The sequence below is a fragment of the Pseudorca crassidens genome, chromosome 15, assembly GCF_039906515.1.
Source record: "Pseudorca crassidens isolate mPseCra1 chromosome 15, mPseCra1.hap1, whole genome shotgun sequence".
NCBI lineage: Eukaryota > Metazoa > Chordata > Mammalia > Artiodactyla > Delphinidae > Pseudorca > Pseudorca crassidens.
The window spans coordinates 39,894,749-39,922,533 of NC_090310.1; the positions used below are offsets into that span (position 1 = coordinate 39,894,749).

The window sequence follows — 27,785 nt, forward strand, 5'->3', positions numbered from 1 at the left end:
TGTTAATAACAGCTTTATTGAAATATATTTCACACATCATAAAAGTCACCTTCCCACAGTGTACAGTTCAGTGGGCTTTTAGTGTATTCACAGAGTTGTGCAGCCACCACTGCTATTTAATTTCAGGATATGTTCATCACCCCCAAAAGAATCCCCATTAGCAGTTCCATTAGCGGTCACCCCCCACCCCCCAGTCCAGCCCCTGGAAACCACTAATCTACCTTCTGTCTCTATGGATTTGTCCATTCTGGACATTTCATCAAAATAGAATCGTACACCCTGCGGGCTTTTCTGACTGGCTCCTTCCACTGAGCAAAACGTTTTCCAGGATCATCATGGGAGAGTAAGTGCATGTGTCCATTTAAATCAACAGATGGAGATTCTATCAAACATCAGTTATCCTGTTTCCTTCATTTATATGTTTTAAACATTTCCTCTCATTATGAAATCTTTGAAAAATAGTATTTCCTGGTTATACAACAATTCATCCAATTTATGTGCAATCATGTACTGAATAGTGCCCCTAGTTTGGGACTTTTAGGTGGTTTCTGTGAGCAGGTAACCATGTTTTATTGAATGAATGAATGAATGGAGGCTTAAATATAAATCTTTGCCGCATTCCCCATCTTTCCTTTAGGAAGATGCCTAGAAATGGATCGACAGTGGGAAGACGGACATCTTCAAAGCTTTCGATTCTCACTGCAACGGCTTTTCTGCAAAGGTCGACCCAATCTGCTGAACGTGGCTTTGAGTGGGTCTGACCACATCTCACTCCGTTTCACTCAAGACAAAACCAGATTCCTTATGTGGCCCAGAATGCCCTACAGTCTGGCCTGTCCCTCCCTCATCCCTCTGTCTCTGCCTCACTGGCTCTCACCTCCCGGCCAGGCCAGCCTCCCTGTTGGTCCTGAAACACATCACACCCTCTTGCTGGCAGGGACCTCTGCACGGCTGTTCCCTGAGCCCGGAGCCCCTTCCCCAGTCCCCGCCCAGCTCACTGCTACCCTTCAAGGCTCTGCTTTCGAGACCCTTTCTAAGCAAGGCCCTCCTGTTAGAAACGTCACCCCCAGCATCTCCTCTCCCAGCTTTATTTTTATGTTTCCCCAGAGCATTTATCACCTTGTAATATACTGTATAATTTGCTTATTTTGTTTATTGTTTCAACCCCCTGAAATGAACAATTAGGGCCTGGCCCAGGGCCTGGCATGGGGGAGGTGCTCAATAACCGAGTGTTGAATTGAGCTGGCGGCCAGCACAGAGGGTCTCCCTATAAAATTGGGGACCCCGACCTCCTCCTCTGGATGTGAGTGCAGGCTCTGGTCTTCCCTCAAGTCCTAGTCAGTGTTCTTTCTTGATTCAGCTCGGGAGCCAGGTGGACAGGCGGCTGGCTTGAGGGCTGTTGGGTCTGCCCTGTAGTGAAACTAGAAGGGGTGGCCCCCGACAGACTAGCCCCCGTGACTGGACAGCACAAAGGCATGTTTGGGGAAGGAGCTCAAATCTTGGGGCCCACACAGAGCAAGCCCACCAGTGACCCACCCAGCCCCCAGTCCTGGAGTTTGGGCCTCACCAGGCCTCCAGGGAGCAGGCTCCCAGCCTGGACACAGACGGCAGCCCCTGGTCTCTGCAGAGCAGGCGGTCTCCTGCACAGGCACCGGGACAGCACAGTGAGCGGGGAGAGGAAGCTCCCGCGGGAAGCTGGGACTCCCCTCTCGGCCAGGCTGTCAAAGCAGCAGGGCGTCCCTAGGAGCCTCCCATTTTGGGCTACTTCTGGCCAGGCTCCTGGGGCTTCCAGGGTGGGCGGAGGATCAGAAATGGCCCCAATCCCGGAGCTGCCCCCAGGTCACCTCCACCAGCAGGCTGGGCCACCTCAAGGGCCAAAGGGCTTCCCTCCTGATCTGCCCCATGAATCCCTTGCCCACCCAGACCCCTGGGATCCAGCCACTATGGGGGGAGACACCCAATCCTAGCCAGGAACGTTTCTGGAATTCTGCCTTCAGAATGACTATTAACACTTAAAATGTTCTCTTAAATATTCTCAATATGTCAAGTCTGTCTTGTGAAGGTCCATTTGAATTTGGGGAAAAGTAAAGTTACTTAAAGTCTTATGAATTTGATGGGTGATCGAGTTATGGAACTTGGTCTTTTAAAAATTTTTTATTGACGTGTAATATACATGCAGAAAGGCGCACAAATCATAAATAAGCATCTTGGTGAGTTTTCAGGAATGGAATACCGGCCCAGGTGGAGAACAGGGCACTACCAGCAGCCAGGAGGCCCCTAACGCCCCTTCAGACAGGTCCACCTCCCCAAGGCTATCCTGACATCTAGCAGCAGAGGTAGCGTATCCTGTTCCTGAACTTGATATAACGGGAGCATGCAATGTGCACACTTCTGTGTCTGGCTCTTTCCATTATGTTTGTAGGATTCATGCATGATATTGCAGGCACAGTTCTTTCTTTTTCGTGACTGTATACTATTCTGTTAAACAATTGGACTAATTTGTTTATTGACAAATAGTGCTGCAGAGAACATTCTTGCACTTGTCTTTTGGTGAATGTATTATCATTTATCTTGGGCATATACCTCAGAGCAGAATTGCTGGCTCATAGGTATATGTATATTTAGCTTTCTCAGATACTACAAAACATTTTGATGTGGGATAAAGTAATTTAAGTGTTTCTCAAGGGGCTGGGACCTTGGGAGGAGCATGAGTACCTCTCATGCTGGCATTTCAGGATTCCTACAAATGGTTTCAAACTCCCTCTCCCTCCCTAAACCCTGAGATTCCTGAGAGCCCATCCAGGGAACCCTGACCTCTGGTTGAGAAAGTCTGTCTGATCGTGGGGGGTGAGGGGTGGGGGTGCGTCCTTCCTCCAGAGGGTGTGAGCTGCTGTCCTAACATCTCAGGCAGGCTGGAGAGGGTGACAAGGGACAGCCCCTTTTAGGGGCATTGCCAACGGCTCAGCCCGGATGCGATCACCACTGCTGGACCCCAAAGGAGTGGTCTCCCCTTCCTCACATCCCTGTCCAGTTCATCACTTGGTGCTGTCAACCCCAACTTCAAAATGCAGGCATGACCTGCCCAGTTCCTTAGCTCCGCACCACCCGGTACTGCTCTTCTCTGGAAGATGACAATCCCTTCCCCCCGAGCCTCCTGCTTCCATGTCTGCCCCCTGTGGCTCATTCTCTGCCCAGGAAGATCATTTAAAAACAAGTTTAAAGACCTAAATGTAAGACCAGACACTATAAAACTCTTAGAGGAAAACATAGGCAAAACATTTTATGACATAAATCACAGCAAGATCCTTTTTGACCCACCTCCTAGAGTAATGAAAATAAAAACAAAAATAAACAAATGAGACCTAATTAAACTTAAAAGCTTTTGCACAGCAAAAGAAACCATAAACAAGAAGAAAAGACAGCGCTCAGATGGGAGAAAATATTTGCAAGTGAAACAACGGACAAAGGATTAATCTCCAAAATATACAAACAGCTCATGGAACTCAATATCAAAAAAACAAACAACCCAATTAAAAAATGGGTGGAAGACCTAAATAGACATTTCACCAAAGAAAACATACAGATGGCCAAGAGGCACATGAAAAGATGCTCAACATCACTAATTACTAGAGAAATGCAAATCAAAACTACAATGAGTCACACCGGTCAGAAAGGCCATTATCAAAAAATCTAGAAACAATAAATTCTGAAGAGGGTGTGGTGAAAAGGGAACCCTCCTGCATTGTTGGTGGGAATGTAAATTGATACAGCCACTATGGAGAACAGTATGGAGGTTCCTTAAAAAACTAAAAATAGAACTACCCTATGACCCAGCAATCCCACTGCTGGGCATATACCCTGAGAAAACCATAATTCAAAAGGAGACATGTACCACAATGTTTATTGCAGCTCTATTTACAATAGCCAGGTCATGGAAGCAACCTAAATGTCCATTGACAGATGAATGGATAAAGAAGATGTGGCACATATATACAATGGAATATTACTCAGCCATACAAAGAAACAAAATCGAGTTATTTGTAGTGAGGTGGTTGGACCTAGAGTTTGTCATACAGAGTGAAGTAAGTCAGAAAGAGAAAAACAAATACTGTATGCTAATGCATATATATGGAATCTAAAAAAAAAAGGTACTGATGAACCTAGTTGCAGGGCAGGAATAAAGATGCAGATGTAGAGAATGGACGTGAGGACACGGGGGTGGTGGGGGAAAGCTGGGAAGAAGTGAGAGTAGCATCGACATAGATACGCTACCAAATGTAAAATAGAGAGCTGGTGGGAAGCAGCTGCATAGCACAGGGAGATCAGCTCGGTGCTTTGCTACGACTTAGAGGGGTGGGATAGGGAGGGTGGGAGGGAGGCTCAAGAGGAAGGGGATATGGGGATATATGTATGCATATGGCTGATTCACTTTGTTGTACAATAGAAACTAACACAGCACTGTGAAGCAATTATACTCCAATAAAGATGTATTAAAAAAAATAACTAGTTATGGCCACACCTCCTTAAAGTTGCAGTGCCCTTTCACTGCACTTAAAAACCATCCAGACACCCCCAGACTGCCCCCCCACCCCATGTGACCTGCTCCCGTTTCCCTCTGGGACTTTGTACTTCTCTCCCTGTGTCCTCATCAAAACTTTTCTGTTCCTTAAGTTAGACAGTAAGCTCCTGCCTCAGGGTCTTTGCACACTCTGTTCCCGCCTCCTGCTATGCCTTTCCCCGCTGATATTTGCATTGAGCTCAAAGTCACCTCTTCAAAAAGGCCTTCCCTGATCATTTACCCTAAAGTCCTCTCCTCTCCGTTACTCCCTGTCACATCACCCTGTTTATTTTCTTCCTAGTGCTTGTTTCCTCTAGAGAGATGGTCCTTTACCCTGAACGCCTGGCTCCCAGCACCAACATGTCAAGTGGTGCATCCCGGCACTTCCACGCGTATCTGCTGAGTGAAGTGGAACACAATTCCAGGGCAGTAGGCGTGGTCCTCTGGGTTCCCTCACTCACGGGCTCACAAAACCCGTGGTGGCATCCCCACCACTGCTCACAGGCTGCCTCACTCAGGGGCCCATAAGGGCACACGGGTGCATTGGTCTTTCCCCCTGGGCCTTGGCAACCCCTGGGAGGTGAGCTGTCCCTGCTCACGTGTTTGGGCGGCAAGTCTGTGACTCTGGGGCACCACTCCCCTCCTGCGGACAGTGCCGTGTCTGTCACAGACCTGGAACTGCCCCCTCTGGTAACTGGGAAGCCGAAGCAACAGGCAACGTTTAATGAGACATCTCTGAGTACCTGTGTGCCAGGTGCAGAGCTGGGCACTGGAGTCAGGAGCTAAAGTTCACAGGCCCTGTCCTCGGGAAGCTTACAATTTAGGTGGGGAAGAGAGGGAACCAGACAAGTGCAATGCTATTGGTTCAGAGGTTGCAAACAGCTCACAGTGCCAAGATGCTGTGAGATGCCTTGCCTGGATGCCCTCGGCCTGCCTCGGGGTCACGGCAGATGCAGTGGACCACCCACCTCCTCAGGCACGCCGCGGGCCACTGCTTCTCTCAGCACTTGTGTTGCTTGAGCACTTGCAAGCTGAGGGTGGCCTGCAACTGGGGAGCACAACAGTTGGTGGGTAAATACCCCGGCTTCCCCACCCTTGAGGGACCACCCTGAGGCAGGTTCTACAGTGTTTCCCGGAGCAGCCCAGTGGGACAGAGCCCATTTATCCACAGGCAACCCGGCCATCGACATACCTCTTATTGGCTTCCTTTTTCCCCACCTCACTCCTCCAGCCACTCCCTGTGCTGCTTGGATTCCCCTCCCAAATGAACTACCTGCATCCAAGTTCTCATCTCAGAGCCTGGTTTGGGAGGAACTAAGACAGTGAGAAGCAGCTGGGTGTCAAACAATAGGGAGCAGTGGGGAGTGTGGCAAACTGCAGTGTCCACGCCCCTGAAAGGGAGCAACTGACACTCAGCCATATTGCTAACTCCTTCAGGTATTCAAGAGTTACAGAAATCCAGGTTGTCATGTGAAGGCTCCCAAATTTTTAATGTTATAACAAATGCCAGAAGTTTGAAAAATACAGTAAAGAGCAAAGCACTTCAGTGACTGTAATCTGCCTTCCAGCCAGCAGTTTCCTGGCCCTGGAGAGCTAAACGAAGATGTGTCCAGGCAGCCCAGGCACCCAGCCCAGAGGGTGCAGGAAGGGGAGAAAGCTTTCTGAACGTGGGATCCCTGAGTGGGGTCTTAAGGAGACAGCAAGGGGACGAAGGTGAGAAAGAAAAGGAAGAGGAGGTCAGGCAAAGGGAGAGGTGATGGGCTGGGCCACACGTAAATAAAAACGGAGGCTTGGAGCTTTGCGGGTGTGTGTGTCTGGAGAGCAGGGTACATGTGGGGATGGGGGAGAGACCCTAGATTGTCCATAAAGGCGAGAGTCCACTATATGCCAGACCCAGTATTAAACACTTGTGTGCAGTTTTCATTGCATCTTCAAAAGTTGGAATTACTGTTTGCTTATTTATGGAGAAAATGAGGCACAGAGAGGTTAGGTTATTTGCCTAAAGTCACACAGCCAGTGTGTAGAGAAGTCTGGACTCAATTGGAGCCTTGCTACTAGGTGGGTGGGGCCAGGTCTGTCAACACCTTGTGTGTGATTCTTGCATCTTTAAATTTTATCCCAACCACAATAAAATGATCCCAAAGTGCCCGTGAGCATTGGCAGCAGGATGCAGCCTTAGTGAGGACCCTGCTGTGGGGACAGAGCAGACTGGGGTGCGCTGGGGAGTGAACAGGAGGTAGGGGCTGGGGGACAGTGAGTGCAGAAATGATGCCTCACCCAGGGCCCCTGGGCGACCTCCGAAGCTGGAGGCCTCTCAGCTTTCAGGTCGGTGCCATGTGTGATGGGCTCACAGGCCCTGGGCAGCAAAGGCAGCGGTGATGACCTTTCACCTTTCAAGGGTTGCTCCAGGGGAGGGTGTGGTGAGGAAGAGTCTGGCTGGGGGAAGTGGCAACCGGATGAGCTGGAGCCAGAGGGAGAAGCAGGGAGACGGCCTCCCTTCCCTCTCTGTGCAGAGACTTCTTAGAACTCAGGACCACCCCGAGGGGCGTCTGGGTGGGTTTGCATGCCCTTGCCAGAGGGCCTAACCATCGTTCCATCAGATTTCAGGCTGGAGTTTTAAACGCTCCTGGGAGGGTGGATGGGCAGGGGCCAATCTCTGCCAGCTTTTCACTTCATGTGATGGAATCTAGAACAGCACATGCCCGCGGATAATCAATACCCACTTGCTGGGGTCAGAGGAGCCACTGGCTGTCCGTCCATCGTGGGCTGTGTCACCAAGATCGCTGGGACACCCCTCGCCTGGCCTGGGAAGGCCCCCACGCACTGCACCGCTCACAGGTGGTCCAGCATCTGCTGTCAGTGGCTTGAGCAGGAACCCAAGGTGTTAGAAAATTCAGTGTCTCCACTCACTGGATCGTGTCTGCAGCCAGGGGAGCAAGCAGCAGAGCAGACAGCAAGAAGAACCCTCCGGTCCAGCTGGCCTGGAGGAAAAGCACGTTTATCTAAGGGCCACCCTTTGGAGAGACTCTTCAGGATGAGCTTTGACTCCAGTAACTGATACCTGAGACCAATCACTTAAGAGACACCTTAATATAGATTCATCCATCCAACCAACAAATATTTACTGAGAACTACTGCAGATGTTTTAATGGCCACAAATTATTTTAGATTCCTCTCATCAAGAATTGGGGTGTAGATTCCCTAGTAACTACTTTTCCAACAGAGTAGAGTGGAAGCTCTTCTTTGCAACTTCCGAGGCTGTGCAGCTCTGGTTTAGTTCACTGAAAGGCTAATCTGCCATATAAACAATCTGATGACCCCGAGGTGGCCAGGCTGAGCCCCGCCTCCAGCCATTCCAGCCGAGGCACCAGACCTGGGAGTGAGGAAGACCTGTTGGACGTGGACCCGCCAGCCCCAGCCAGTGCTCTGAGTCACCCCCAACCACTCAGTCTTCCCAGCTGAGGCCCCAGACAGCGTGAGACAGAAACAAGCCACCCTGCTGGGCCCTGCCCAAACCTGTGGGCATAATCCAATGGTGGTTGTTCTATGTCTCTATGTTAGGGGAGGCCATTACGCACAATAGCTGAGACTATGCTACTGTGTATTAGAACCTGCTATGTATTCAGTGCTATTCCAGGTACTGCAGATAAGCAATAAGCAAGATAGGCCAAGTCTTATCCCATGTGGGGCTAACGCTCCATCTGGGGAAGATGGATAGTGCAAACAAACACTCTGGCAGTGACTCAATGATTCAGAAAAATAAAACCAGAGAATGTGATAGGGACTGTCAGGCTATCTGAGGTGGTGGTGGGGTCAGGGAAGATCTATCTGAGGAGGTGATATTTGGGCTGAAACCTGAATGATAACAGGAGGATCAGGGGAACAACAAGCACAAAGGGGCTGAGGATGTTGGAGGAGCAGACCAGCCTGTGAGGGTGGAAAGTGGTGAGGAAGGGCAGGATTGGAGGAGACAAGGCCAAAGTGGCAGGCCAGTCACGGCCATGTGGGTCATGGCGAGGAGGCTGGATTGTATCCTAAGAGCAATGGCAAGTGACATTAAAAAGATGGCTCTGGATGCTATGCAGGGAGGAAGCAGGGACTCCAGGGAGGAGCCTTGTGTATAATCCAGGCCTGAGCTGGTGCGGGGAACAAGAGATCATGGTGGAGATGACCAGAAGCAGATGCAGTGAGACTTTGTTTCTGAGTTGGGCTAACAGCTCTCATGAATGGATTCATTGTAGAAAGAAAGGGAGAGGGAAGACTCAAGGATGACCCCTAGGTTTCCCTATGTCAAATAATTTTGGATTGTATTCTAGGCATTGCCAATGCTATTTTACAGAGCCTCTGGATTCTGTTATATTCCTCTGAAGAGTATTGATGCTTGTCTGCTTGTTTACTTGTTTTATGAAGCAATAAACTTGGCTAGACTCAAACTGCAGATTCTGCCTTTTGGGCAGCAGTTCAAACCTCAATTCAGTTCTCTTAGCCTCAGCTGGGCCATTGGACATCTTCCCCACGTGTGCATGGTGCACAGTCAGCTGGAGATTTGGACAGAGTCAATACACAGGATAGGGGGATTTCCTTCTCTAGGCCTCACCTTTCTGAGGTTCTCCTCTCACTTTCCAATAGCTGTGGTTGCCCAGACTCTTATCTTCCAGTTCTACAAGCCAAGAAGACTGCAGGTTTTCTATTGGAGTTTTAGCTGCTCTGCATAGTTTAGTCTGGGAACTGCCCTTGGGCTAAATAAAAGCCAGAAAAATACAGAATGGGAAACTCTTCCTGTGCCACTCCTTTACGGCCAAGTGCAGAGCCCTTCCGGTTTCTGTCTGCTTTTGTTCACTCTCCAGTGCATTCAGGCAGTTTTTTAGTTTGTAAGTTAAACTTTTAATTTTGAGATAATTCATTGGTAAGAAATAATACAGACCCTTTTACTCTCAATGTTTCCCCCAATGGTAACATCTTGCAAAACTGTAGTACAATATCACAATCAGGATGTCGACATTGATATAATCAAGATACTGAACATTTCACTACCTCAAGGATCCCCCTTGCTGTCCTTGGATAGCCACACCCACTGCCCTCCCATCTTCACCCCTTCCTTAACTCCATCACCACTGTTGTCCATTTCTAAACTTTTGTCATTTCAAAAATATTAATATACATGGAATCGTACAGTGTGTAACTTTCAGAGGATTGTTTTTTGTTTTGTTTTGTTTCGGTTTTGCTTAACATAATATCCTCGAGATTCGTCCAAGTTGCACGTATCAATAGTTCATTCTTTAACTCCATGGCATTCCTTACTCCAGGGTTTTTTAACCAGTCACCTGTTGAAGAACAGCTGGGCTGATTCCAGCTTTTGTCTATTACAAACAAAGCTGTTATGAACATTTGTATACAGATTTTTGTGTGGACATAGCCTTCATTTTCTGGAATAAATGCCTAGGCATACAGTTTCTGATTTGTATGGTAGTTGCACGTTTAGTTTTTTAAAGAAACTGCCTAACTCTTTTCCAGCACGGCTGTACCTCTTCACATCCCATCGGCCATGCATGAGTGATCCAGTTTCTCTGCCTCCCCACCAGTATTTGGTGTTGTCACTATTTTTCATTTTAGCCATTCTGATAGGTGTATAATGATACCTCGTTGTGGTCTTAATTTGAATTTCCCCACTGGGTAAAAATACTGAGTATCTTTTTGTGTGTTTATATTTGCCATCGCCAAAAATATTTGGGTTTAGTGGATTGGGTTTCATTGGAATCCTTGGTGTGCACATGGCAGAAACCCACTTAGAGCTTGCAGGGCCCAGAGCAGGAGTTTGGTGGAAGGAGCCGTTTCTGAGATACCGCCAGTGAGTGGGGGAAGGGCAGGAGCCAGCCTGGGTCTCAGGCGGCTGGAATCCTTAATCCAACCTTGTCGCTACCCTCTCTCTGCCTCTCTCTCTGCCTGGCTGCTTTATTCTCTTCAACCACAGACTGCAACTTCCCAAGGCAGAGCACACAGTCACCACCAGCCCTGGGGCCTCACGTCCACAGCACCCAGAAACAGGGGGCCTAACCTTCGGTTGCAGGTTTTAAAGTTCTGGGGGAGGGCAATGATCCACATCGTGGTGGCCAGGGCCACAGGGATTGGCAGTCAGAGGGGACAGTTCCTCATGGTGGGCAGCCTTGCAGACCCAACCACAGGTGTCCCCGCCAAGTTTACCGCTAGCTTCAGAGGTCTGGACGAGACAGCTGGAAGGCTGTCTTCTCACACTTGTTCTTCTCACACTCAGGCTGGAAGTTCTGCTCCGCTCCAGCCCAAACCCCATCCAAGCATGACAGACCATTCAGGCCAGCCTTCCTGGGGTTTCTCTAACTCCTGATGACTTCCTCTGTGAGTCAGAGCAAAGCTAGCTGCTATAACAATAAGCCCCTGCATCACAGTGGGCCACACAGTACAAGTTTTCTTCTGGCTCACTTAAGAAGCCCATGTGTGTGTTTGAAGTTGAGGTGGCCTTCCACATGTGGGGATCTAAGTTCTCCTTTCATCCCCAGCCTCAGAGTCCTCTGCGTTCAGCCAGGAAGATGGGGAGAGAAGGGATGGGGAAGACACACCCATCACTTCTATTCGCATTCCCATTGGTGGGAACTGGTCATGTGACCCTTCTGGGATGCAAGGGCTGATGGGAAATGTAGTTACTGGCTGGACAGCTCCTTCCCAGCCACCAGTTTACACTAGGGAAGGAGGAGCACGCATTTTTTGTGGTCTGCTGGCCATCTTGCCATCCCTCCTCCTGCCTGTGCGCCGGCCGCCCACAGATGAGTCCCTCATTGTCCTCTGTTTCCTGCCTGCCAATCCCAATGACCATAACACCTGGAACGCTTGTCTCTGCTGCTCCCAGGGACCCAGCAGGCTTCATGAAAGATGGTGAGCCTCCCCCAGTAGTTATAGATGCCAGCTCGCCCAGCTCCAGTCTGCAGACCAGCTGCCTGCTTCTATGAATTAGGTTTTATGGGCACCAGGGCCGTGAGCAGAGTGAGGAAACGCAGGGTCAGGTAAGGGCAGGACTGGATCCTGCCTTCAGTTAAACTTTTGACACTTCGTTCACCTTGGATTTTTTGTATTACTTTTGAATTTTTTAAAAATCACGTTAAGGTGTTATTTATCCTGATTCCTGAGTCTCTTGGTGGCCCCTTAAACGTGGCGCCCCAGGCAAGCGCCTCCTTGCTTCACTGTCACCCCAGCCCTGGCCTCGCCTTCCAGTCAAGGTCCCTCCCTCCAAGAGCCTGGCCCAGAGGAGGCGCCCCACCCTGAGTGAGGCTGGGGCAGAGAGGAGAGGAGGGGAGGGGTCTTATCATTGTGTCCCAGAGAAGAACTCCAGTCTCTTCCCTCTGCCCCCACCAGGCCCACAGGACGGGGAGGCCGGCTGTCCGAGGAACGGGGCCAAGGGAAGGTGGCGCGAGGGTCCCCGTTCGTCCCCAGGAGGCTGCCCGCCTCCGGCCAAGGCTCCTGCCGCCTCTGAGGTCGGCCCAGGGACCTGGCTTATCTCACTCCCCTGGAATCATTCTGAGTTGAGTCCTATGAACCTTCCAAACTGAAGCCACATTTCACAACAGTTTGGTAGAAAAACACAATCGTCACCTGTTTGAAGCTACAGAATTTTCCCCAGAGCTGTTGGGTTTCACTTCACAGTCCCCAGGTTTCATTCCTTTTTGCTTTGCAGCTGGTGGTCTCTCTGTCTCTGCCTCTGTCTCTCTCTCTCTCTGGAAGGTATTGCACTGGGGGCTCAGTTAGGAGGGGCTCTGGCAGTTTCTCTGGAGGTCAAGGTGTCGGGGCAGGCAGCAGCTTCCTTTAAAATGAAAATCAGAATATTTCCCAGCCAAGCAGGGCCCCTTGCATCCTCGTGAGAAGGACCAAATGCCTCAGAAAACCGCAGGCTGCTCCTGGCCCCAAGGAAACAAGCCCTGTTCTATGAATTAACGGAGGCCGACCTACCCCTTCACCCCCTCACCCCACATCCCACAGTTCCCTCCCAGATGCACGCTGAAGGGAAAAGCAAACGAAGGTTCACAGCAGCCTGAATCACAGTCCTCCAAACTGGAAACCACCCAAATGTCCATCAACGGTGAAATGGACAAACTGAATCAATGATAACCAATAATCATCATAACGAATAAATAAATGGATAAATGAATGCCATCCAGTGGAACAGCCTGCGGCGACGAGATAAACAATCTATAACTATATACACAGAACATCACATCGAACAAAAGCAGCTGGACACGGCGCACATGCTGGATGATTCCATGCGTGTGAGGCTCTGCTGTCCACCCCCAGCAGCTGCCTCGCAGGGTACAGGCTGGAGGGAGCGTGGGGCTCTGGGGCTGGTGTTATAGTGGTTCTTGATCTGGGCCTTTTCCATCTGTGAAAACATGGCAAGCTGTACACTTATGCCCGTGCACATTTTATTTATTTTTTTGGTCGCGCCGCACGGCTTGTGGGATCTCAGTTCCCCGACCAGGGATTGAACCCAGGTCCTCGGCAGTGAAAGCCGAGAATCCTAACCACTAGGCCACCAGGGAATTCCCACACGCACACGTTTCTATGTATCTGTTACATTTAAATGAGTCAAGAGCAAAAGGCAGCTGTCCCCCCTCCTGACTGTCCTCTTGGACTTGACAAGCCATGAGGAGGCGTGGGGAGTGGAGAGGGTGCCCCTAGGCCCCTGAACGCTCCCCTTTGAGGGGAGAGCCCTCCAAGCTGCCCCACCTCCCCGACCTGTCCCACCCCAGAGTAGCTAAGCGAGGCCGGCCACATGGACTGGGACGCCCTTCTTGCTCCTGGGACTCCAGTCTAGCCGGAGCCCAGTGTAGGCCAGTAGATGCTGGGGGGCAAGCCCGCCTCTCCAGGGAGGAGGGCCTGAGCCCTTTGAAGCAGAGCTGAGACAGGGCCGCTGTCACCTGCCTACAGGGCTGTTGGGTTCCAAGGCCAATGGCACTCTTCAGCCGGGTCAGCTCAGCCCCCTGTGGCCACCCGTGTTCCTCACAGCCTCTCCAGAGGCCAGAGGGTCAGGGGGCAGATTTCCTTGATACAGGCAGCATGTGTGTCTTGAGAACCTCTCGTTGGCCAGACACTGTGCTAGATGCTGGCAATCCACCCCTGTCTGCACGGCACCAGCACATGAAGAGCAAACAAGAAAGTAAACAAGATGATCAATTCAACAGGACAGTGGACAGCAGACTGTCTCCTAACATCTGTGAGCCCCAGACAAGAGCTCACATGAAGGTCACTGGCCTAGAGCCCACCCTGCTTCTCTCCCTACACTGTGCTCTTCCTGCTGCTGAAGGGCCCGCATAGGTGTGAACAACCCCAGTGCACACCCCCCTTCCGCCCTACCTCTGCACAGGTGCACACACCTGTGAGAGACGAGGGAAGTGGGGCGAACAGCATCGCAGGAAGAGGGAAACAACATCAAAGGAGGAGGGAAACAGCATCAAAGGAGGAGGGAACAGCATCACAGGAGGAGGGAACAGCTGCGCCAAAGCCCTGAGGCAGGATGGAGTTCACAAAAAGAGGGCCAGCATGGCTGGAGCAGAGGGACTGGGCAGGGCAGACCACACATTTCTTAGAGACAAGTGTTTTACTCTCAGGGCTGTGGGGACCCAGTGGAGGGGTTTTTCTTTCTTTTGTGTCGTATCTGTGTAACTGACACACAGTAAATTGCACCAATTTTAAGTGTAGGGGTCGATAAATTTTACATACGCATACACCCGGAAACTACCACCAGTGCAGGACAGAGAACATTCTAGAGCCCTACAGGTCTCCCTCATGCCCCTCCCCTTTATATCACCAAAGATTTGCTCTGCCTGGTTTTGACCTTCCTGTGAACGGAACCGTATGGCCACGTACCCATTGATGTCTGGTTTCTCCCACTCAACGTTCCATCTGGGAGATTCACCCGTTTCGCCACATGTAGGAGCAGGTCATACTTTTTCACTGCTGTGTAGTATTTATGCTTTTGTGTAAATTTACCATAAAATGTTTATCTATTCTCCTATGGTTGGACACTTGGGCTATTATGAAGGAAGCGGCTGTGAATGTTCTTGGCTAAGTCTTCAGGGGTCGTGGGTGCCCCTCTCTGTTGGGTGGAGATTCAGGCGTGGAACTGCTGGGTCTAAATTCTGCCAACGGGTTTTCCAAAGTGATCTGAGAGTTTGATGAGGGCCTGGCATGACCTGATCTCTGTGGATGAAAGATCAAGTCTGCCGCTTTGCAGAAGAGAGCTGTGAGGGTCTGAGTGGAGGCGAGGAGACCAGTTGAGTAGGTGATGGAGGGGTCCAGGTGAGCAGGGACAGAGCCGCAGGTAAGGCTGGTAGCAGCGGGAATGAAGCAACGTCATCCCACTTCAATGAGAAGGACGCAGTGAACCGACTCGCCTAAGCCCCGCGATGGAGCACAGAACCATCCCTGCCGCCCAGGGTTCACTTAGCCCAGCAGTCTACCTCCGGGGCCTCTCCTGGGCTCAGGGCCCCATCCCCTCTCCAAAGCCCGTTGAACTGTGGTTCTGCAGCCCCGAGGGCTAACAAAGCTGGCACAGGAAGCCTCAGAGAGAAAACAGGCCTGCTGGGGACAAGCAAACAACTGTCCTCCCTCCCAGCCGGGAAGTCACTTGAAATCTAGTTGTTTTGCACGTTTGTTTATGGCCCCTGCTCAGCTCCCCAAACACCCCATCTCCTGGGCTGCTCCCTAGGTTTTCTCTGGGGTTGGGACCCCAGTAGCAAACGCCCAGCAGTTTCTCAAGCCTTGTTCACGCTCCACCCCAAGCTGCCCGCTGCAGTGGGGGACAGGGGGCACAGGCGTCCCCAGCTCACCCACCTGGCACCTTTGGGCAGAGTTGGTGGTCGCCGCATCCATGCCCCCCAGCATGGAGTGTGGAGCATGACAAGCCTCCTCCACCCCTAAAAAACATATCTGGAAACCCAGCCACATATGTGTTTCCTGTAGGGACCAGTCAAAATTGGCCAACCACCGAGTCAGCAGTCTAACTGGAAATGAGCCACCTTTATGACTTCACTAGGTGGGGGTGAGGGCTGCCTACGTGTGGTTGGGTCCTCTGGGAGTGTCAACACAGCATATCACCAGGACTATTTGCGGCAGGAACATAAATCCAATTCCAACTGGGTTGAACAGCAACACAACAAATTCATTGGATTATGCACCTGAGAGTTCTTGGGGTTTGGCTTCAGGAATAGCAGGCTCCAGGTGCTCAAAAATATCTTAGGCTCAGAATCCTCAACACAGCACTCCAGACGAAACTAGTCATCATCCTTTTCCAATACACCACCTCACCCCAGAACCTGCCCGCTTCCCCAGTACTGCTCGGCAGAAGTGTGTTGACATGGACTAGGTACCTCCCATGGGCTACCCCTGCACTGGGCACATTTGAACAATCAGATTTTAATGAAGGCCATCTGCTGCTGTTCCCCTTCCCTCTGCCTAAGCTCTGAGAAGTGTTGAGAGCAATCTGTTTCCAGAGTGCATCCACAGACATTTAAGATGGAAGGTCCATGTTCTTGAGGCCATCCCAAGACAGAGACCCTACAGCAGTGGCCCAAATTCGCCACCCCAAAATGTGTCTCTCTGGTATATTATTTTTAGCTGGTTATTTTCTAAGAAACAGCAGGCATGGGAAAAACTGAAAACCAAGTAGGAGTTACCCTTTTGTAAGAAACAAAAATCTCCATTTGTAAGGGTATCTCCCTAACTGTACCAGGCGTAGGAGGATGATCAAACGTCTAGAAACTCTTATCAATGGAGGAGACACCGACTTAAATCCACATAACGCCCATACCCCTGTTCACTGTGCCTCTCCTGGGAACCTCTCCGAACTGACTCGCCCCACCTTCAACATCCTCTTTTGCCTTTAGCTGAGGATGGTATTTAAGAGGAGCGCTTTGGCCATTTTGGTGAGTTGCTCAGTTTTCCCAAGTCTCTCCCATGTATACACATCATTAAACTTTTTTTTTTTTTTTTTTTTTTTTTTTTTGGCAGTACGCGGGCCTCTCACTGTTGTGGCCTCTCCCGTTGTGGAGCACAGGCTCCAGACGCGCAGGCTCAGCGGCCACGGCTCACGGGCCCAGCCGCTCCACGGCATGTGGGATCTTCCTGGACCGGGGCACGAACCCATGTCCCCTGCATCGGCAGGTGGACTCTCAACTACTACGCCACCAGGGAAGCCCTGTCATTAAACTTTTGCTTGATTTTTCTCCTGTTAATTTGTCTCACGTTAATTTGATTCGTAGTCCAGCCATGAACGACCTAGAAGGGTAGAGGAAGAGTCCCAGTCGGTAGCATTTGCCAACTTCCATGTTGTAAATCCTCCCACTGTAGCCGATTTCAAGCTTCCAGCCTGACGTTGCTGAAAACAGAGTTGGGAAAAGATGCACACGATCCGCCCTCCAGAGCTGACGAGAGCGCCTCCAGCACCCCAGTCTTGGAGTACATCATGCTTCCCATGCGATTCTAGAAACACATCAGATTTTTCTCTGAGGCTAAGAGTCACCAACAGTCACTCAAGAACACTTGCTTACAACCCAGGACAGAAACTAAGTTCTCTTCTGCAACTTAGAGCTACTTCCAAAACGGCAGCTAATGTTACTTTAGGTTCTAGAATGAAACACGCAGGGAGAGGCCTTAGCTGACCGTCTGTCTACAGAGCCTCCTCTGGCACTGGGTCCTTCAGTCACTGGGCTCTGCTCTCGTCTGGGATGGTCACATTTAATTCCCTAGTTCACTGACAAAAGTAATACCTTTGTAAATTTTCCCACAAAATGTCACTATGGAAAATGCGCAAAAATCGTACATGAGCATCGTGACCCAACCTGAATTGTGATGAATTTGTGACCGATCTTGTTGCATCTCCCCCGACCCATTCTCCACCTCCTGCGTTACTTTGAAACAAATCCCAAACAACCTATCATTTTACCTAAAAGAGTTCAGTCAAAAGCAATACCGTTTTAACCTGGAAAACTCATTTAAAAGGGGGTGTAAGTAACTGAGAGGTCTAAATTGTCAGCCTTCACTTAGTGGAATTTTTAACTAGGTCAAAGGTGAAGAATGATGCAGGGATGGTGGCGCCCAGAGCATCACTTCCCCAGCGGGGAGGTGGGGGAGGGGAGGCCTCGGAGGGGGCTGCTATTGGTGGGCTGTGAACCTCCACCTGTACACAGCCAGTCCCCCTCATGCCCGCACCACTCTCAAGGCCATTCTTGTTACTACCCTGCATCAGATTCTCGTGCAAGAGGGTATTTGAGTTCAATTCAAAGAATGCTCCAATTTTGTTCCATTCCCCTAAGTTTCAAGTATATAGATCTGGATGAGATGGATTCATTAGGATTTTTTACCTGTGGGTGGAGCCAGGCGGAAGCACCGGCTGCTGCTCTGAGCTCTCCGGCTCTGCAGACCCCTCGTGCTGTTGGGAGGCCTCCCCTCCTGGACACCTGGGAGGCAGCCCCTTGGAGGGAGGGCAGCCGGGTCTCACCCTCCCCCCAGCGATCTGGAGTCCGCACGCTGCATCTCAGGGCTTCAGCGTGTTGATTGGCTCTTGTTGCATTTAGAAAATGTGGGGGTCATTTGCAGACACTAATCAATTAGGAGGTTTTGCGTAAAAATCCCTTGGGGACCACCCAGCAGCTTCTCTACCCAGCCTCCAGCAGTGAAGGTGGGGCCTCACTTCCTCCCAAGGAGTCTTCAACCAGTGACAGGATGTTGGAATAAAGCCCCAGCATCCTTGCCCTGGGGTGGGCAACTCTGAAGTATGGTCCAGGCAGGTTCCCTGGGCCCCAGCACTGCCTATTTACACTCTGCCCACCTCCTTCCCATCCCTACTCCTTCCCACTCCCCTATTTGTGCTTCCAGGAATCTCCTCCAAATCCTCAAATCCTCTGCTGGCAGGCAGTACCGTCTGCATCTGGGAGATTTCATCCCAACCCTCAGCCCAGTCTTCCCAGTGACGGCTTCTGGGCCCGGCTGGGCAGATTCCTGCGGAGCCGGCTGTGACCCATCCTTGCGCAAGAGGCGCCGCACAGACCTCCAAAAGGCCTCTGCATGTGGGAAAATATTGGGCCAACAGCCTGTCATTTCAGAGAAGCTCGAGTACAGCCTTCCCCAGCTCTGCAAGTCCAGCCTCTCTGTACACTCGCTTTAAAGGCCCTGCAAGCAGCTGTTTACTCTCCAGCCTGGGCAGCACTGAAGGGCTCACTCTAAATATATCTGACAAACTCACAACCCTCCGCGGCCCAGATGTGTGTTTGTCAGTCACCCCTGAGCCTGTGGTCAAGTGGCGCCTAGAATGCCGCCGGGCAGAGGCTGCGGTTCAAAGCTCTGCACCCTCCTCTGCGCCCACCCTCCCTGGGAGGAATTTCTCGGGGAAGAAAAATGGCAGGATGTTGAGATTCATTGTGAGGCTGGCTCCAAGGGCTTTGTAGAGTTTAACAAGAGGCCTGGCACTTAAAATATGCACCAATAGGGCTTCCCTGGTGGCGCAGTGTTTGGGAGTCCGCCTGCTGATGCAGGGGACACGGGTTCGTGCCCCGGTCCGGGAAGATCCCACATGCCGCGGAGCGGCTGGGCCTGTGAGCCATGGCCGCTGAGCCTGCACGTCCGGAGCCTGTGCTCCGCAACGGGAGAGGCCACAACAGTGAGAGGCCCGCGTACCGCCAAAAAAAAAAAGAAATATGCATCAATAAATATTTGTTAAATAAATTCTGAAGCCATATGGGTGGCTTTCTCTCTCTCTCTCCCTCAGCCCGAAGTCCACACATGATGTCATTGCTTGTAACAGGTAACAACTAAAACCGACCTTTGCATCCAGGGAGTGGGAGGATTAATTCCTATGCTCTCTCCACCTAATGGAATATTCGATGCCTTGTCATGGGGAGAATGTCAAGCTCTGAGCTGGAAGTACCTCCACGATGCCGAACTGTTAAGTAGAAGCGGAGCAGGCCGAAGACCGCTTGTGAGAAACGGGAAAAAATGCTCTTCCCTGCGTGAAACACCTCTGGAAAGATAAACACTGAAATCAGCGGGTGCTGGTGGGGAGAAGTGGAATACAGCGGGTCGAGGTGAGAAAGAAACTTCACTTTGTATATTTTATAATGTATATATTATAAAACATACACACACACACCATATATATTAATGCAACAGCACTAAAAACAAAAAGAAGGCTGTTTTCTAGTCTGAATACACTAAGCACGGCGTGTGTCCCAAGATGGGTTTCAGGATCCCGGATCTGCCCGCCCAGCACTGACTCAGAGCAAACAGTCCCCAGTCTGTCTTGATACAGCCAGTGTGGCCCATGTGTGGCCCCCTCGGAATCAGACCTGCCACCTTCGCCTCCTCCAGGCAGAAACAACAACCAGAAGAAAGGGTTCTAACAAGGACAAGGCAGACGCTGCTTTATTCATTCTGGCCGGATTTGCTGAGCACCTGCCGGGTGCCAGGCAGTGTCCCAGGCTCTGGAGACACAGCAGAACAAGACATAAAAACCCCTGCCCTCCCAGGGCTGGCACTCTAGCCAGGAAGGAGGGGGGACAGATGACGGAGAAGTTAAATAGTGACAGAGGCAGTGTGGTAACTAGTGGCGAGGGCTAAGCAGGGGGAACATCAGGAAAGTGGACCAGAAGTGGGGGGTTGCTATTTTAGGGCGGTGGGGGAGTCCCCACTGAGAGGCCAAGGCCTGAGAAGGTGGGGGCTGGACTCTGAGACACGGGCTGGGGGAAGCCAGTGGGACCAGAAGGATGCAAAGACCCCACAGAGCTCCACAGGGGACCAAGCCCCTCCCCCATTTGGGTAAGGGTCTGTGTGCCCTGGAGCTCCTGGAATGCCCGGGAGACCTGGCTCCATCCCCACTGCTTTGTGGGGGGGGGGGAGAAGGAGAGGGAGAGGGAGAGGTGGGGCCCAATTTGGAGAAAACAGGCCCCAGGGCCCAAAACATAAATATTCCAAGGATACTTCTCCTAAATCTTCCTCTACACAGACTTTCCCAGCATGGGTTCTTCAGACCACTTGTCCTGCAAAACGATCCCCTGAGAGTAAGAGGGCCTAGGGGTCCCTTGGAGATTCACAGGGTAAGAAAACCTGTCTCGCTTTGTCCAACTGGGGGAGCATCTGGGCTCACCAGACAGGAAAGCACCCTGGTATCGGGGCGACCACCCATCTGTGGGAGCACATGCAGCGTAAGGGAGTCCCACCTCCTGCTGCCCCAAAACCTTCCCTTTCGGGATGGGGATGAGGGGTGGAGGGAGGCGGAAGAGGACTTCCTGAAAGTGCAGCCTGGAGGCCCTGCTGGTGGGGCGGCGCCCATGTTGCTGCATGTGAGCACCCGTGCATGCGTGGGGACAGTCAGGCAGCACTGTTCACGGTAGCCCCAGACTGGAACCAGCCCAGCCCCCCATCAGCAGGATGCATGGAAGATGCACGTGTGTTCACAGGATGGAACACGACACAGCAAGAAAAAGAATCAACTACACGACACACAGCAACAGGGACGAACGTCAGACGTCTCACTGAGCAAAGGAAGCACGTCCTGTACGATTCCATTTACGTGAAGGTCAAGGATGGCGACAGACAGGTCAGAGTGTGGCTAATGCGGGGGTGACTGACTTGAAGGGGAAGTGAGGGATGCTGCTGGGAGCCAGGGCTGCCCCGCCTCTCGATCTGGGCTGTACAGCCAGGCACACCTGGAATGTCTGCCCACTTACAATTCCTGCATTTCACTCTCTATGAGTTATATGCCGATAAAGAAGTAAACAAAGTGAAAAGTAAAAACATAAAAATAAGGGCCGGAAAAGGGGGAAGAGGTAGCCTAGAGCTATCCACTTTCCTAGTCCTATTAGGGATTCCCTGGGTGCAAAACTCCAGACACAGCCAAGAAAGAACCTCTACATGCGCCACTTGCTAGAGCAGAAGGACCAGCTCCTGTCTGAAAGCCAGGTGCCAGAGTGGTGCCTGGAAGATAGTAGCTGCTCAATAAATATACAGCAGCTAAGGAATAGATTCCAGGCCCATTCTAGGAGCTGGCCTCACAGTGAGCACATGGACACTGCTCTTTGGGAGGAGATCACAACAAGATGATTTTAGACACTAAGTGCATTGAAGAAAATGAGAGGGGCTGTGTGTCGGCGGGGATGGGTTGTGGTGTGGGGGCCAGGAAGCCCCTCTGCACTGAGACCTGAAGGATGAAAACATGCCAGCTTTGGGCAGGTGAGGAGCTGTGTCCCTGACAGAGGGGATGGCCAACACACACACACACACACACACACACACACACACAGAACAAGCCTCGCTTATTCCAGGGTAAGGCAAATAAAACAAATAATGAGTGATAGCATGGAATAAACGGTAGAGCATATGGTTAGGAGTCCAGCTTTGCCACTAACTTCCCGTGTGACCCTGATGGTCATTCCCTGGGCCTCCGTCCTTCTTGCTGTGAAATGAGGGACTTGGCTGGAACAGGGAGTGGTGTTTGCTAGCGCCGCTCACACCCGCCTGTGACAACAGACCATGCACATCTCCCCCCCCCCACCCCGGCTCCATGGGCAGTGACGTCAGTCACATGGGTGGGATGAAATGGGCCATCGAGGGACCATGTACACCATGGATGCTGGCAAACTGCTGCAAATCAGGCTTTTTTTTTGAGAGCTGGTTGCTAAATATTTACCAGCACACACTGGACTAGATGGGTGCTTCTTACACTTCTGCTAAAGTCTCCTGGTGCAGAGGAGAGCTTGTCATACCCCAGAGGCCTGGGAGCTCAGCATCTTAGGAGAGCTTTCCTTAAAATCTCCTCTTGTCGTTTTTATTTCACAATTTTACATTCTGTGCCTTAATGTAGCTCTGCTTCTTGTTTCCTCACACGCTCGAAAGTATAAAATGTTATTTTCCTAACCTCGGGGAGACACTTTTCTCTATTCCTTCCAAACCCCAGGCCCCAGACTTGAACTTGGGCCCTGGGGGGCTGGGGGGCTAGCGAGCCAGCCCTGTCAGCCCACTGGCGAGTGCACGCGCGGCCTGCGACTCAGGACACAGGCTGGCAGGGTCCGCCCTGGACGGTGGCCCGGGTTGGCCGGCAGACGCCCGCACCTCTCGTGAAGGAGCAGCTGCCCTGCTCCTTGCAGGTGGCCCCACAGACGCTGCCAGCACCACGGGCATTTCCCCGCGGACGGAAAGGAACGAGGACTCCCTTTTCCTCCCCTGACCCCCTGCAAGTGTGTGGGCTCAGCTTCTCAGGCTGCGGCTGGGCCAGGAGATCTGGTTTCTGCGTCCCAGACCCGAGGCTGCCGCCGGCTTCCTGGCTGACCTTGGACAGATGGCTGTGTTTTGTCTGTGACTCTTTTTCCACCGTCAGCTGCCCTTACCTCACTGCTGGGGACACTGGGGGCGTATCAGCGGCGGCCTCGAGAAGCAGACAATAGTTCCACGCACAGAGCTGGGCGCGTGAACTGAGGGTCCGTATCACTGAGAGAGGGGCCCAGACCCCCCTCCAGGGATGCAGCCCCTGGGGTGCTAGAACGTTCATCATGGAAAATTCCAGAAAAACTGTTCCAAAGCAATGCCATCCCCCAAAGGGTACCAGAGACCTCCATGGAGGGGGGCAGAGTGCAGTAGGAAGTGGGGGGGACACAGTGAAGGCACCCTGTCCTCCCTCCTTCTCTAAGCTTCTCAGAGCCACCGCCTCCCACCTGCGTTCTCCTCCCCCTACCCTGGACCTCGGGAACCCCTGCCCCCCACTCCGCCTAACTGGTGCCCAGGAGGTCACCTCGTCATTGCAGATCCAAGGGCCACTACCCAGAATGCAGCTCACCACCCTCATCCCGCCGCTTGGACAACCTTGACCTGTTTCACTTAAACGCTCTACCCCACTGGGGTCTAAGTTGGGTTTCAACCAAGGCAGAGCCCGGGACCGGAACTGGGGGCAGGTAGTTCACGTGGGAGGAGGCCCAGGAGGCAGAAGGGAGATGGTGGGGACAAGGAAAGAGCACGTGTTCTCGGGCACCTGGGGCTCCACTCCCCCTGCTCCCCTCCGAGCAACGTGCAGCATGTGCCCTGGGGTGACCCCTGCAAAGGACAAAAGCTGGGGCGTGAGCTGTGCCCCCACTGTCACTTCTCCAGGGCAGGAGGATGGAGAGCCGCAGTGTGTGCTTGCGGGGGGAACCCACCTGCGTGCATGGGAAGCGTCCACGCCGCAGCCACGGTCAGTGGTGGACCAAGGGATGACTCGGGGGACACCAGGGTGTCCCCTGGCCTTGGCCTCCGTGACAGCTCGCCCCCTGTGGCCCTCCTCCTGCCCTGCGACACGCCTCTCCACCTGTTTCCAGGGCCTCTGAGCCCCGCCCCTCACAGGCTCCCCGACCCACCCTGCTCCCCGCGGACTCCCGCCCTCTTGACTGTCCGTCCAATGCCCTTGGCTTGTTTCCTTGGCTGCACTAAGCACATTGTGTGAACACTCTTCTGTTTGAGCTTCTTCCTCCCCCAAGAAACTTCTTAAAAGCAGGGACAGGCCTTCCTCTGGTGGCCTGTTACCTAACACAGTGCTGGGCACACAGCAGGAGCAGCTCCAGGCAGCATCGACTGAGGGCACCAGGCAGCGTGTGCAGAAAGCTGGGCAGGTCTGTAGCTCAAGGCGCTCGCTGACACATCTAGCATTCTGACGGGGGCTCAGCTGAGGCCGTCAACCAGAGCGTCCACAGGGAGCCCCTCTAGCATGGTGGTCTCGGGGCAGCTGGACTTGCCATACAGAGGCTCAGAGGTCCAGCCAACCAGGAGGAGGCTGCGGGAAGTCACAGAGCATCCCTTCCGTCACACTCCACTGGTAGAAGCAGACACGAGCCCACGCAGATTCAGGGAGAAGGACATAGACCCCGCCCCTTCATGGGAGGAATGTCAGAGTTTGTGGTCATGTTTTTAAACCTCTCCCGTTCTGTGTGGTGGGGAAGCAATACAGGAATAGGGAATTGGGACTAAAATAAAATAAATAAGAAATTCTATGTTGAATGGCGGCTCCATTCAACATGACTAATCCCAGGAACCTATGACCATCACCTTATTTGGCAAAAAAAAATCTTTGCAGAGGAAATTAACTTAAGGCTCTTAACACGAGATCATCCTGGATTAACCGGGTGGGTCCTAAATCCAACGGCAGGTGACCCCATAAGAGTGAGGCAGAGGGAGATTAGACAGAAGAGGACGACACACAGGAAGGGCCACACAAGGACGAGGCAAGGATGGAGTCATGCAGCCACCAGTCAAGGAGCGCAGGGAGCTGCCCAAAGCCGTGTGAAGCAGGGGGGCTTCTCCCCAGAGCCTCCAGAGGGAGCAAGGCCCGGCAACACCTTGGTTTTGGGCTTCTAGTCTGAGGATCTGTGAGATGATAAACTTCCGATTTTTAAAAATTATATTTTATTCAAGTATAGTTGATTTACAGTGTTGTGTACATTTCTGCTGTTCAACAAAGTGACTCAGTTATACATATATATGGTCTCTGTCATATTCTTTTCCATTATGGTTTATCCCAGGATATTGAATATTGTTCCCTGTGCTCTACAGCAGGACCTTGTTGTTTATCCATCTTATATATAATAGTTTGCATCTGCTAATCCCAAACTACTAATCCTTCCCTTCCCCACTCCCTCTCCCCGTTTGCAACCACAAGCCTGTTTTCTCTGGCTGTGAGTCTGTTTTGTAGATAAGTTCATTTGTGTCATTTTTAGATTCCACATGTAAGTGATATCATATGGTATTTGTCTTTCTCTGCCTGACTTACTTCACTTAGTATGAGAATCTCTAGGTCCATCCATGTTGCTGCAAATAGCATTATTTCATTCTTTTTTATGGCTGAGTAGTATTCCATTGTGTGTATGTGTGTGTGTGTGTGTGTGTGTGTGTGTGTGTGTGTGTGTGTATTTATTTATTTATCTCACATCTCCTTCATCCATTCATCTGTCGATGGACAGTTAGGTCGCTTCCATGTCTTGGCTATTGTGAATAGTGCTGCTGAGAACACAGGGGTGCAGGTATCTTTTCGAATCAGAGTTTTGTCTGGATCTACGCCCAGAAGTGGGATTGCTGGATCATACGGCAACTCTATTTTTAAGCTTCCAATGTTTGATGTCACTGGTTTGTGGTAGTTTGTCACGGCAGCCCCAGGAGACTAATACAAACTGAAACATAATAATGTAACAGGATTTTTTTAAAGGGACTCTTTCCATCTTCGTTTTGACTGAGGCCCAAAAGCCAAGGCCAACCAAATAGGTGGTAAGATGCCAGCACAGCAAGGGGCCCCGGACCAGATGCACAGACACCAGGCGCACGATCCTCTGTCTCCCAACCACCGCAAGGTCACGAAGGGCTGAATCTCAAGAGGCCAGAGGGGCGGAGAGTCCTCTGAAGAAAGTGGCCAGTGGGGGGGAGGCCTGCCCCCCTGGGAATGAGTGGGGATGCAGCCGCCTCGCCTCACGCCTGGGAATCTGAAGGCAGGAGGCTGTGGCCATTGGCCCACCGTGAGGGTGAGAGAGGCTGGGACCAGAGCCACTTCAGCTCCCGTCGGGGCCCGGCCCTTCCCTGGCCTTCACCTCTCCCCTCTGGACTTTCCACGTGGAAGATCCGGGAACAGCCAGGTGAGTGGTGAGGAGGGTGGGAGCTCAGGTCTGAGAAATAGCGAAAGAGCTGCCCCTACCCGCTCGCCCACCGCTGGCAGTGCCCACCTGAGCTGGGCGGGACCGCTACATGCAGAGTTTGGGTGATTACACTGCACTGGGCATATCAGGTGTTAAAATGAGTCAATTCTTCCATCTGAAAAGGGGCCAGAGGACATTTTGTCACCTAAGACTGAGCAGATGAGCAGACACCAGCTAGAGGTGTCTTCCTGGGGCCCCACAGGGCACATGGGAATGGTCCCGGGGCCAAGAACAAGGCGTGGGGACCACGACGGCTCCAGTTACGGGGACGGGAATATTGACAGCTCCTGGGCACGTCACACCACACCTGGCTGGCATGTTCCCTGGCTGGGGTACTAGCATCTACCTGTGTGTTCTCTCTTTTTTAAATTTTTTTTTTAATTGAGGCAAAATTCACATAACACAAAATTAACCATTTTAAAGCAAACAATTCAGGAGCATTTAGTATTTTCACAATGTTGTGTAACCACCACCTCTGATTCCAAAACATTTTCATCACCCCAAATAGAAACCCCGTACCCATTAAGCATTTGTCCCCTATTCACCCTGCCCCCAGCCCCTGGATGTTTCATATAAACGGAATCATACGCTGAGTGACCTTCTGTGTATGGGATCCAGATAAGCCACCTGCGCCAAGTCCAAGCTCAGCTCCGCTTTCGAGGAACCCAGCAAAGGCTCCCATCACCATCCACAGCAGGGGCCTCGGTTCAGGCGCTCCCCACCCAGGCCACCGCCCCGCTGACACGATATCCGACCTGGAGGCCAGGAGGGGCCTCTTACCTCTGCTCCGAGCACATCACAAGAGAAAGCAAACCACCCAGTTCATCCTGATGTTGCCAAAACCCAAGACAAGAATTCCACCTCAAGGCGCTTCCTTTCCCAAGAACACACGGGCAGCTGGGCTTCCGTGAAATCACAGTCTCCAGTTCCGGACACCCAAGGCTTTCTGCCCCCCGCACCTTCCCTGTGCACAGACATCACTGGAGGAGGAACCCGGGCTGCACTCTGCCTGCTCCAGGGTTCCGTTTACTCACGTTTGTCCAGATGTGCATGACTCAGACCAAGGGACTGCCCTGTACTCCGCCTCCAGAAACCCCGAGGGTCCCGACAGCCGGGACATGTGAGCGGCTACAGCCTAAAACCCCCGCAGGCCCCAGCTGGCTGTCGGCCCCGCCCCTCCCTCTGCCTCCTCCCCCGCAGGATCCTAACTGCCTCTCAGCCCTGCCCCCACCCGCTTTCCAGGTCCCCAAGCTGCAAGGGTCCAGGGCAGTGTGATTGTGTGACGTCTGGCTTCGCGGTTTGGGGTCTTCCAGGCATTTACTGGGCCCACCGCCCATCCCGGGGCCAGGCTGATAGAGGGCCTGGGCCTGAGGGTGCTGACCTCACAAAAGTGGTCACTCCCCACTTCTTTAAGGAACCTGTCCTGGTCTCCTTTTCCTACCCACCCCATCCCTTCTCGCCTCCACTCGCAAGGGAACACACCCCCGCAAGCCCCCCCTTTACCTGCTGTC

General features: G+C 52.0%; 1 protein-coding gene across 1 annotated transcript in view; it reads left to right on the top strand.

Moving 5' to 3' along the window:
- Nucleotides 1-27,398, top strand: part of BANF2 (BANF family member 2) — a 43,358-nt gene extending 15,960 nt beyond the window's left edge. Inside the window, exon 3 of the mRNA XM_067708492.1 lies at nt 27,319-27,398. Within this exon, the coding sequence (XP_067564593.1) occupies nt 27,319-27,398 (80 nt within the window). The remainder of the gene's footprint in view (nt 1-27,318) is intronic.
- Nucleotides 27,399-27,785: the final 387 nt, after the last annotated feature.